The sequence below is a fragment of the Giraffa tippelskirchi genome, chromosome 8 (genome assembly GCF_054371585.1).
Source record: "Giraffa tippelskirchi isolate mGirTip1 chromosome 8, T2T-mGirTip1v1.2.pri, whole genome shotgun sequence".
NCBI lineage: Eukaryota > Metazoa > Chordata > Mammalia > Artiodactyla > Giraffidae > Giraffa > Giraffa tippelskirchi.
In genome coordinates this window covers 98,308,758-98,321,869 of record NC_137282.1, presented here as the reverse complement: position 1 = coordinate 98,321,869, position 13,112 = coordinate 98,308,758, and the positions used below count along the sequence as shown (strand labels likewise).

The following is a 13,112-nucleotide window of genomic DNA, read 5'->3' as shown; positions in this document are numbered from 1 at the left end:
TTTTGTCTGCTTGCTTTTTGTCTCTTGGCCCCAAGAGTCCAAGACTTCCACGAACAGAGAACTCTTCTGTCTTGTTCATTACTATATCCCTCAGGTGGCTCAGCAGGTAAAGAATTTGCCTGTCAGTGCAGGAGACACACGAGACACAGATTTGATCCCTGGGTCGGGAAGATCCCCTGGAGGAGGATCCCATGGACAGAGGCGCCTGGTGGGCTACAGTCCATGGGGTCACAAAGAATCAGTCACAACTGAGCATGCACGCAGCAGCTCCTGAATATGTTCTGACAGATTACAGAATGGGAAAACTACCATCATAATCTAGACATAAAATGTTTCCATCGCCCAAAAAGTTTTCTCTTGCTTCTCTGTAGTCATTCCCTCCCCCTGCTCTCAGTAGCTGTCAACCAGTGACCTGACTGTCCGTGTCTATAGTTTTGCCTTGCCAGAATGTCATGACTAAAATCACAGAGTGTATATATGTATATATAACCTTCTGTTAATGGCTTCTTTCACTTTACATAATGCTTTTGAGATTCACCCATTAACTTGTTGCAAATTTTTTTTATTGCTTTCTATTATTCCATTTTATGATGTTCCACAGTTTGTTTCAGAGAAGGCAATGGCACCCCACTCCAGTACTCTTGCCTGAAGAATCCCATGGATGGAGGAGCCTGGTAGGCTACAGTCCATGGGGTCGCTAAGAGTCGGACACGACTGAGCGACTTCCCTTTCACTTTTCCCTTTCATGCACTGGAGAAGGAAATGGCAACCCACTCCAGTATTCTTGCCTGGAGAATCCCAGGGACGGCGGAGCCTGGTGGGCTGCCGTCTATGGGGTCGCACAGAGTCGGACATGACTGAAGCGACTTAGCAGCAGCAGCAGCAGCAGCAGCAGCACAGTTTGTTTATTCACTCACCAGTTGATTGATATCTGGGCTATCTCTAGGTTTCCACTATTATCAATAGAATTTCTAGAAACATTTACATATAGATCTTTGTGTGGACATATGTTTTTTTATTTCTCTTGGGTAAATAAATAGAAATGGGATTGTTGGATTATATAGTCAGTGTTCTTATTGGCTTTATAAAGACGTGCCAAACTGTTTTCCAAAAAGTTGCTATACTATTTGCATTCCCACCACTGATGTGTAAGAGTTCCATTTTCCCTGCATCTGGCCAACATTTTGTGTTATTTGTATTTTTTCATTTTAGTCATTCTAGTATGTATGTAGTGGCACCACAGTTTGGTTTTAATTTTTATTTTCTTAATGACTAATGACGTTGCACATCTTCATGTGCTGATTGACCCTCTTGAGTTCTAAGAGTTTCTTATAAATTCCGTGTACAAGACTTTATCAGATGTGTTTTGAACATACTTTCTTCCCAATCTGTGGCTTGTCCTTACATATTCTCTTCAGCTTCTTTTAAAGAGAATTTTGCTGAAGTCTAGTTTATCATTTTCTTCTTTTATGCTTCATATTTTTTGTTTTCCAAGAAATCTTTGACTAGTCCAAGATCACAAATACTTTCCTCTAGAAGTTTTATAGTTTTATATTTTACACTTGGTTCTGTGATCCATGTTGAGTAGATATTAGCATATCATGCAAGGCAAAGGTGAAGTTCAATGCTTTGTGAATGAATGTCCAGTTGTTTAAGTCCTGTTTGTTCAAAGAAATACCTTTTCTCTTTTGAATTATAACCCAGATATTATGAATTAAATTACTCTAAGATTCACATAAAAAAGTATGAAATATATAAAAGATTGAATATGTATTTGCAGAAATATGCCCATTTGCATTTTTTATTATTGCTTTAGAAGACTGATGTTTTCTGTTTATATTGTTTTCACAAAGCATGCCACAAGGTAAATAGGGGATATTATTAAGTATTTTGTGGTGATTATAATAGTCACCGTAAACATGGAAGATTGGTATTGTGACCATTTAAGTGAATTTTCTCCGTAAGTAGGAAGTTCTCTTTCATACAAGATTATTTTTGTAGAAGCTTCATTTATATGAGGTTTGTGCACACACTCATTGCCTTAACTGTTCTTCAGTGAAACAAAAGTCCTTGGTAGGTATGATGATGATAATGGTGGTGGTGGTGGTGGTGGCTTCAGCTGGATTTACTACTTAGTTGTGAACATAGAAAACTCTGTATATACTCTATATAATTCAAACTGTATTAACAATGATAGGATACTGTGCTAACATTTAATGAGACAATGTGTAAGAGAAATTTAAATAAAGATATCATTACACCAGTGTCCTGTTATTTCATCTTCAAGGAACCTTTCAACAAAAATAAAGTTTCTTACATTAGAATTTCTTTCTCAATAAATGTTAGGTTTTTCCTATTTTAAATAAAACTAGTGTTTAGTGAAAACTTTCAAGCCAGGTTAAAGAGTGATTCTTAGCTTTTCAGATGACTTTTGCTTTCAAAAAAATCAACCTGAAAAAAACTAAGCTCCAGATCAACCAGGAGTTCCTCTTAATCTCAAGTCTCCAAAATATTTATAAGGTATGTTTTTGTGTTCTGAAACGTGATGGCTCTTCAAGAACAGAGCTGTTCTTTAAATCACATTTGGCTCCATTATCACTAGAGGGCAGTAAATACAAACAGATTTGGTATATTTACTTGTGTCATGGTTGTTTTTGCACTATAAAGCAAAGAAAATGTAGTTTTAATAATGTAAAAAATAGATAATAAAATCCTGTTATTTGAAATACAGGTTGTTGATTAATTCCAGATCGTTGTTTGGCTCCAGAAGTATTTTTAAGGCATTTGAAAGCAAAAGACCACTTAGTGATTTTACAGACAGTGGTATGCTGTCATCATTGTATTCAATACCTGAAGTTTAATCTTGCCTCAGAATCCTTTCTTTATAGCAATTAGATTTGCATATCTTAAGCCGAGCAGTATTGAATAGTGAGCCTACTCTATATAGATTTGTGTCTTGATTAAAACTCCCAAAACTTCAATCCTAAGTAGGAAGGTATAAAATAAATGTAACTGATTATAGGATAAACTATTTTAAGATGTACGTCTTACCAAAAACAGTGCTGTTGCCAGGAATATCCCTTAATTTGCAGAAATCTAAGAGTCAATAACACTACTTTAAATAATTTGTAAATATTTCAAGTGTAATACTAGATTGTGATTCCATGGTCTGTAGCCCACCAGGCTCCTCTGTCCTTGGGATTCTCCGGGCAAGAATACTAGAGTGGGTAGCCATTCCTTTCTCCAGAGATCTTCCTGACCCAGGGTTTGAACTCAAGTCTCCTGCATTTCAGGCAGACTCTTTACCATTTGAGCCACCAGGGAAGCCCCATCTTAGAATTAATTATGTTAATAGACATATTGCTTATAGACTCTAGGGTAAATATGGATTAATGCCTGAAATACTTTTGTTTTTTGGCAATTTGGAGTACTCTGAAGCCAGACAGCCTGAGTTCAAATTCCATCTCTGCTATTTGGCTTTGTGACCTTGGCCAAAACACTGGAACTTCTGAGCCTCAGTTTCCTCACCGTTTGGCTCGTTTTTCTTTTCCCCTGTTCAAAAATGTCTTATCTTTGTTGACTTCTATTGCAAAGGCAGTGATACCAGCATGTGTTAGTATATCGAAGACTTCAACTCCATGAGCAGAGTTTTAAATATCCTGAAATAGTCCACAAATGTTGATTGCTTGGGGTATCGCTTGAGGACCAAGCAAGTATGGAATAAAATAGGAGTGGCCTCTAGAGATTCTGAGGATTATTATTAGAAAAAGAAAACTGAATGCTGAAGAAGGAAATATGTATTTTTTTTCTACTCTGTTACACACACACACACATACAGACACACACTTGTTCATATATAAAATCATTTGGATGTTTGAGAGGAGCAAATTACTAATCAGGAAGCCTGAGGTCTCCCTGTGTGTGCGAGCATCTGTGTCTTGTTCATATAGCACTTGCATATATAAGTAGGTCTAACCATAAGGTAAGGCTGCCAGTCTCTCTCTTTGGGCACCCGCTTCCTCACTAGTTAGTAGGTGGAGTCAGTACAAGGATTAAGACTAAATGAATCTACTCCTAAATTCATACCATTTATCATAGTTTGGATCAGCCTAATTATATCACAAGATATTCATCCACCATGAAGAGCAAAGACTAAAGAGACCTGGACTTGTGTCCCAGCCCCTCCACGTCCAGGGCAAGTTATTGACGATTTAAGAGTGTCTGTCTTTTCACCTTAAAATGAGGGTAATATCTATCTACTCAGGATGTTGCAAAGATTAGAAATAAGAGATAAATAAAGCTCTTGGTGCATAGTAGGTGCCTAGTAAATGCTGTAACATACTTGTTACAATTTCCTCATTAGAATTATCAGAAACCAAGCCTCATCTCTAAACCTGTATCTCTCTGGTTTCATCCATATTTTCTTCTGGGTTGTTCAGATTTCTTTCTGCAGGCTTTACTGCCGTGGCAATCAGAAGGAACATCTAGTCTGTTTCTTATAATGGGAAAAATGAATTTTAATTTAGCTCGGAGATTGAAAGATTTCTTACTCCCTAGAAATATGGAAACCTTCCTAACTACTTTTTACTTGACATTATTATTTTTACTACTACTACTGTGTACTATTACCATTATGTCCCCTACTACAGCAGGTCAGAGATCTACAGTTGAATCTTTTTATGCCTGTGGTTCATTAACTACTTTGGGAAATATAAAGAAAAAATAACGTATCTTTCTTGCCTTAAATGTCCTCCACCCTGGTTGAGGAGGCAAAGTTCAAAGCAATTGACACAATTAGAAAAGTGATTCTTAACACTAGGAACATTGAAGAAATTTCAGGTACACTGATGGCAGAATACTCCTGGCATTTCATGGACAGGAGCCGGGGAGTAACTAGTCCCTGGGATAGTCCTTCATCAGAGACTATTTCTCTGTGTCCCAGAAACCATTCACAAAGGTGAAAAATTCACTTATGATTATCTGAGCCTAAAACACAACTACTTTTTACATATAAATGCAAAATGTATTTTGCATGGTGCTAATCCACAGTACATTTTTGAGTAGTGCAATCACAGTGTAATTTGAAGGAGAAGTGTACTTTGTTACATTTGAAAACCTTTCCAGGAGCCACTCACCATTTTGGAAAAAGATCATCCCTCCAATTCAGCACTCCTGTAATTATTTCCATGTTGCTGTCACATTGATGGTAAATCTCCACATCAGAGGAATCAGAGCACATAGTGTTCTGTTGCTCAGTCGTGTCTGACTCTGCAACCTATGGACTGCAGCCTGGCAGAGTCCTCTGCCCATAGAATTCTCCAGGCAGGAATAATGGAGTGGATTGCCATTCCCTTCTTGGGGGTGGGGCGGGGTTCTTTCCAACCCAGGGATTGAACCCCGGTCTCCTGCGTCACAGACAGATTCTTTACCATTTGAGCCACCGGGGAAGCCCAAGTACTTTACATATGTGTACTAATTAAAAACTCCCAACAACATAGATAGATGGTATTATTATTCTCATTTTCAGATGAGTAAACTGAAGCATGGAAAGTTTAAATAACTTTCTTGAGATCACACAGCTAGTAAGTGATAGTAAGATACAAACTATTACTATGTCATTTGTTTTAATGTAGTAGTATATAAGTGTTTATTTTGCAATGTTTAATTTATAAATTATTTTTTTCAACTCTTGTTGTTTTGGCCACTAAGTCATCTCTGATTGTTTTGTGACCCCCTTTATGTTACTGGTAAGCCATTACACTAAAATTTTTTGAAGAATCTGTATAAGGACTGCTTAGTATGTATGTATATATTTAGTAAAGTGTGTATGTAGGAAGAATATTTAAGAATTTCATTTCAAGATTAAAAAGTATTTGTTACACAAAGAAAGAAGTAACTTATTAATAGTTTGAAATTCATCAAAGAATAAAATAGATTGCTGTTGTTGCTCAGTCACTAAGTCAGGTCCAGTTCTTTTCAACCCTATGGACTGCAGCACGCCAGGCTTCCCTGTCCTCCACTATCTCCTGGTTTTTGCTCAGATTTGCGCCCATTGAGTTGGTGATGCTATCTAACCATCTCATCCTTTCCCGCCCCCTTCTCCTTTTGCCTTCAATCTGTCCCAGCAACAAATAGGTTAATAGATGGAAACAAAAAATGGGCAGTAAGTCCAATAAGGCCAAGAACCACCTCGCCGCCCCCGCCCCACACCTCAGGGCCTTTGCTCTCCGCAAATCCATCGCTTCACTCCCTCTACCCCCAGAAATCCACATGACTTGCTCCCTCTCTTTCTTCAGGTCTCTGAGCATGTGTCATCTCATCAAAGGCTTTCTTTGATCATCATATGAGAGAGGAACCTTTACCCCTTATACCTCTTACCATCCTTATCATTTCTTTTTCTCTATTGCACCTACCATTACTGACATATGTATTTACTGACTTAATTGTCTAATGTAAGCTCCAGGTGAAAAACCTTTGTTCACACTGCTATGCCCCCATATCCAGGAGAGTGTCTGGAATATAATAGAGTAATAAGTAATCTTTAAAGAGTGAGTATAAAGTAGTTAAGAGTTTGGTGAAGGGCTGAAATATTTGGTTTTGAGATGTATTTTGGATGATTTAAATCTGACTTTGAAAGACCAGCTTGAAGTAAATAGAATAAAAAGATGGAGGGTACTGATAGTTCCCTGGCAGCCTAGTGGTTAGGATTCCAGGCTTTCACTGCCATGGCCTGGATTGAGTCCCTAGTTCGGGGAACTACTGAGATCCCACAAGCCACAGGGTGTGGCCAAAAAAAAAAAAAAGGAGGGCTTCATCATAGGGATGGGTGGAATAGTAGCCTATTGGGAACAGAGCAAGGGTGGAAAGAGCTTAAAATCAGGGATTAAGGCCAGTGTCAGGCCGGAGTTTCCAGAGGAGTCCAGATATGTTGAAGCAGGTGGCACTGAGTTGTCAGCCACTGGCTTTGGAGTGGCAGACTGAGTCTGAGTTTGAGGAAAGTTGGCCTGGCAATTGAGATCAGTAACGGGATGGAAGGAGGAAAGCCAAAGGACATGAGCAAAGAAGCAATGACAGTGTTTTGAGTCTGACACATGGGATGAAATGACACAGCTGGAAGGAAACATGTATATATATGTATACATGTTATCCTTTAAAAAGGATAAGCCAGAAGTTTACAAATGTAGGCATCTTCTACTGTATAGCACATGAAACTCTGATCAATGTTATGTGGCAGCCTGGATGGGAGGGGGATTTAGGGAGAATGGATACATGTATATGTGTGCCTGTGGACACATACGGAAAAGGACAGTTTTCAGGACTGGAAAAGGTCAGGTCAGCCAAAGAACTGCAAAAGGTCAGTTTTCATTCCAGTCCCAAAGAAAGTCAATGCCAAAGAATGTTCAAACTACCACACAATTGTACTCATCTCACACACTAGCAGAATAATGCTCAAAATTCTCCAAGCAAGGCTTCAGCAGTACGTGAACAAAGAACTTCCAGATGTTCAAGCTGAATTTAGAAAAGGCAGAGGAACCAGAGATCAAACTGCCAACATCTGTTGGATCATTGAAAAAGCAAGAGAGTTCCAGAAAAACATCGGCTTTGTTGACTACACCAAAGCCTTTGACTGTGTGGATCAGAACAAACTGTGGAACATTCTTCAAGAGATGGGAATACCAGACCACCTTACCTGCCTCCTGAGAAATCTGTATGCAGGTCAAGAAGCAACAGTCAGAACCAGACATGGAACAACAGACTGGTTCCAAATAGGAAAAGGAATACGTCAAGGCTGTATATTGTCACCCTGCTTATTTAACTTATATGCAGAGTACATCATGAGAAACACTGGGCTGGATGAAGCACAAGCTGGAATCAAGATTGCCTGGAGAAATATCAATACCCTCAGATAGGAAATGACACCACCCTTATGCAGAAAGCAAGGAGAAACTAAAGAGCCTCTTGATGAAAGTGAAAGAAGAGAGTGCAAAAGCTGGCTTAAAACTCAACATTTGAAAAACAAAGATATGGCATTGGGTCCCATCACTTAATGGCAAATAGATGGGGAAAGAATGGAAACAGTGACAGACTTTATGCTCTTGGGCTCCAAAATCACTGCAGATGGTGACTGGAGCCATGAAATTAAAAGACACTTGCTCCTTGGAAGAAAAGCTATGAGCAACCTAGACAGCATATTAAAAAAGCAGAGCTATTACTTTGCCAACAAAGATCCATCTAGTCCAAGCTATGGTTTTTTGAGTAGTCATGTCTGGATGTGAGAGTTGGACTATAAAGAAAGCTGAGCGCTGAAGAATTAATGCTTTTGAAGTATGGTGTTGGATAAGACTTGAGAGTCCCTTGAACTGCAAGGAGATCAAAGCAGTCAATCCTAAAGGAAATGAGTTCTGAATATTCATTGAAGGACTGATGCTGAAGCTGAAACTCCAGTATTTTTGCCACCTGATGCAAAGAACTGACTCATTGGAAAAGACCCTGATGCTGGGAAAGATTGAAGGTGGGAGGAGAAGGGGATGACAGAGGATGAGATGGATGGCATCACCGATTTGATGGACATGAGTTTGAGCAAGCTCCAGGAGTTGGTGATAGACAGGGAAGCCTGACATGCTGCAATCCATGGGGTTGCAAAGAGTCGGACATGACTGTGTGACTGAACTGAACTGAACTGATGTGTATGGCTGAGTCCCTTTGCTGTCCACTTGAAACTATCACAACATTGTTAATCAACTATACTCCCAATACAAAATAAAAAATTCAAAAAAAATATAGGCACAATAATGGAATATTTATCATGATCATCAATGTTATCATCATCGCTTAATATCTGTTTATCACTATGTATCATATATTTTAAGTGCTTTGCATATAAAGTGAAAGTGAAATCGTTCAGTCATGTCCGACTCTTTGCGATCCCATGGACTGTAGCCAGCAAGGCTCCTCTGTCCATTGGATTTTCCAGGCAAGAACACTGGAGTGGGTTGCGATTTCCTTCTCCAGGGGATCGCCCCGACCCAGGGATTGAACCCAGGTCTCCTGCACTGCAGGCAGACTTTTTACCGTCTGAGCCACCAGGGAAGCCTAAGCTTTGCATATAACACCTCATTTAATCCTCATAATAATTGTCCTGGCTCTTTATTGCTATAACATATCACTTCAAACTTTGTGGTTTAGAATATCTATTTTTGAATTATTTTTCATTGTTTTATGGGTTAGTTGGGCTTGGCTCGACATTCTCATGTAAGAATCCATCACGTGCTTGCAGTCAGATGGTGATGAGGGCTGGAGTCATCTACAGGGGCAATTGCCTGGGTGGCTAACATAGATTCTTCACTTTCAGGTCTGGCTTGGGGCTGGCATGGCTGGTAGGGCTGGAGATAGCTGGCTATGCCTATGTGCTTGCTCATTTTCTCTGTCTTTCTCTTCTCCCATCTTCCACCTTTTCTTTCTCTGGGTCCCTCTCCCAGAAACCTCTCCATAAGCTTAGCATGGGCTTCCTCCTAACATGGCAGTCTCAGAATACTCACACTTTCTTACAAGATGGCTCAGAGATCCCAAGAGCACATTCACGGAGACCAAAGTGAGAGCTGCAAGACTTCTTGTGACAGGCTCCACAGATAGGCATCATCCTTTGTTGGTTACCCAAGCCAGCTCAGATTCAGTGTAGGGTCGCGTGGCTCGTCCGGAGGCATCTTTGGAGACCGGTTACCACGGTAACCAATTTTACAAATGAGGAAACTGACACACTCAGAAGTGAGAGTCTTCCTTGTGGGTTATGCACTAAAGGATTTCAACTCAGTCTGTGTTCTTAATACTTGAGTGAACTTGGGAAAAGCACTGTCTCTTTAGGTGTTACTTTATGTGGCTGTTAGGAGTTTGGAGGAGATGATATTGAAAGTCCTTTCCACTTTTTTCACCCATTAAAGCCTTTGGATTTAGATGATGGGAGTGGGAATGGAAAGGAACAAGAGTAAGTGAAAAAGCCTTCTGTAGAAGACAGAACTTTGTAACAGTATGGAGGGCAGGTACGTGGTAGACCAGGAATACACCAGGGTCACTCAAGGTTTCAGTCAGATTATTACATTAAACATCTAACAGTGGTCAACTCACATGGAATACCTATTGAATAGCAAGAAAGAGTCATAGATTTCAGTTTGAGACATTGGAATATGGGCCCACTGAGTAAAATGGGAGTAGTCATAGTTAAGAGCTGCTTTAAATAGAAAAAGGACCTACCAGTTTTGAAAAACTCTGAGGTGTCCGGTAGGGCATTCCATCAGAAATAGTATCCTTTGGTCATTTGTAAATAAGGTCCTAAAATTCACATTAGAAGAGTTCATTCGAGAGTGTTTGCCTAGGAGAGAATCTGTGTGTGTATCCTAGATTAGAGGATGAATTGAAGGCAACAAAGGTCAGAGAAACGGAAGGAAAAACTTCATCAGGAAGCTGCAGGTCCTGGGAGTGAGAGAGAGGGGAGAGAGTGATCAGACTGTTGAACACGTCAGAGAAGTTGAGGAGAATGAGAGAATAGTGAAAGGGGAGGACCTTTGCATTCTTCTGGAAACAGTTTTAGTGAAGTATGGGAGTTTAACATTGTTTTTTGTAGAGGATTTTGAGACTTTGGGAGTGAACACATTGGGTGGGAACTGCAGCTGAAGACTTTGGCAGCAAAGGACCAATAGAATAGAGGCAGGGATTACATGTTTCTGATGAGGGTGTGCTGTCTGATACTGATGAACCTGATGTAGGAAGACTGAGCAGTCACCACACCAGCAAGTTATAGACACACAGAGAAGTGGGTACAAACTGAGATGGAGGAGAGGTAGACTGGACAGAACATCATGCTAAAATAGAGCAAAAGCTACTCTCCCCTTACTTCTTATCTGTAAGACCTCTTTAATATAAAAGTTACTGAATAATGCTATCCCAAACCGAATAGAAAAAGATTATTTTTCCCAAAGGAATTTAGATTTCTTATTTACTTCCTGTAAAAGACGTGATTACTTTTGAGCTCAAGTCTGTATTCTTAAGAGCCACTCGTATACCTTTACACAATCATAAAAATGTTCTCTTCTGATCAAAATATAGATCCTGAAATCTGTCCACAGAGCTCTGCATTCTTGAACCATATACAGTGCATTGGCCTTCAGGTTTCCGCCCCTCCTCCCAATCAGATTTATAATAAATCATCCCCACCTTTAGATTTTTAAGGTTGTGGAGCTCAACCACATATAACAATAGAAACAAAAGGAGCTAAGAATAGCAGTGCCACACAGGTGAGGAAGTGTATCACTTCCATTTATGAATTCTGGACATTAATTGTATTTTATAATTACATTACGCTGTTAGGTTGGACTGAGGAAGAACTTCAGTTGTATCTGTGTCACCGGGGAAACCACTTGTTTTGGATTTGACAGAGGGAGACAATTAAAATGTCTGATTGCCATTTTTAGAGCAGCTTTTATTTATTTAAATTTTTTAGAGCAACTTTTATTTTGAAGACAAGTTAGAGAACATTAAAATTCATAGAAATGACTCTGAAAGGATTGGCAATTCTTATTTAAGAATGAACTATGAATTTTGCAGTTTTATGGTGGTTATTCATCACTATGAGAGGGAAAGCCCATTCATCTTTTCGTGCGGCAGCCTCAGCTGTAGGGATACCATTATTAAATGGCGTTTACCAGAGGTGAGGAGAAAAACCTCTTCCCCAGAGGTTCGCCCTTACCAGCCAATCACAGAGCAGCCTGGGCATAATCCACGCCCCCTGCCCTGATAGACCCAGGAACGCAATGTGATTGGTGCATAGTTGGGGTTTTATGGGAGGGGTTTCTTGTCACTCTTTCTGGCTTCCCTGCAGTTCCTTATTTGGTAGCTTTTGACAGAACTAGTCTTTCTTGCAGCTAAGCATCTTGACATACATTATTCATTAAGCCCTGGAGCTCAGGGAGAGAAAGATGCAGACCCTTAGATCTTTAGATGTTTCTTTATCACGTGAATTGTCTTTATTCAGAATAGTGGTTGAATTCTGTTGCATTCTGGAGTTTTACAAATGGCATGTATTCAATGGGAAACCGACTGGATGGGATCTAATGCGAGGCTTTCTTATGTGTACTTAGTTACCAAAAATCTTTAAAAATCTACATACTCCGTGCTTGTGGAGATTGCTAAATATCAAGGTTTTGAAGATATACTTATTTTAGAACTTACTGTCTATATAATCAATCAAAAATGCCTGAAGCAAACTATTTACTGTCAGTATCTTGGGGCTACATAAAGGTAAGATTTTTTTAGCCTTTGTAAACTCCTGATTACTCTGATTACATAACTAGTAATTTTAATAAATTACAATGGAGTAAAGCTTTCTAAGCAATCTTTTACTTTTCTTTAGACATGAGCTACAGAAGACATGTGTGTTTTTAGTGGTCAAGATAAAGAGAAATTGTATAACTTTTATTAGTTGTAATTTGCATGTTAAAATAGCTTTTTAATTTTCAGCATTTCTTCTCTTTTATCTTGTATAGATTTGAGGGTTTTTTTTTAAGTGTCAAGGTAATTAAATCCATTGGAGATAAATAATTGGGCTAAATTATAACTGGTACATGGGCTCTAATTAGTATGTAGCATTTAAAGTTTATAAAAATAATTTATGGCTCTTTCTAAAAAGCTGTACTACTATTACCTGAGGAGGAGGGTTTTTTTTCTTTCAACGTTTGGATATAGATAACGTTAAAATTGACATTATTTAATTTTTAGGTGATATTTTATGTAAATGAACACTTGATCTATTTGTAAAACTGAAAGATTTAAATGTATATGATATTGCTATATTTGTTAATCTCAAAAAATGAATTAGTACACTGCATTTAATAAGGTTATGTTCCTGCTTGGCAAGCTTCTTGCATGCCCTGTGGTAATGCTAACCTGGCAATCCTGTCTGTTTAATATAGACATGAGGTAGAAAAACCTTTTTCAGCCCTAAATGAAGCATCACTTCAGAAATTGGAGTTTATTTCTTGAATGTTTGAGCAAATCACAATACACATTTTAGAGAATCCTTTTCCATTACTTTAAGGGCTCTCAGATTGAAACGTTTTTCA

At 38.9% G+C, this 13,112-nt stretch overlaps 1 protein-coding gene across 9 annotated transcripts in view; it reads left to right on the top strand.

The window, feature by feature from the left end:
• The window catches only part of PDE4D (phosphodiesterase 4D), a 1,572,405-nt gene that overhangs the window by 1,535,867 nt on the left and 23,426 nt on the right, over positions 1–13,112 (top strand). The window contains exon 1 of one of the 9 annotated variants that reach the window (XM_081524295.1): positions 12,244–12,291. The exons of the other annotated variants lie outside the window; for them this stretch is intronic. Within the exon in view, the coding sequence (XP_081380421.1) occupies positions 12,244–12,291 (48 nt within the window). Of the gene's footprint in view, positions 1–12,243; positions 12,292–13,112 lie in introns of those variants that run through there. 9 annotated transcript variants of the gene reach the window in all.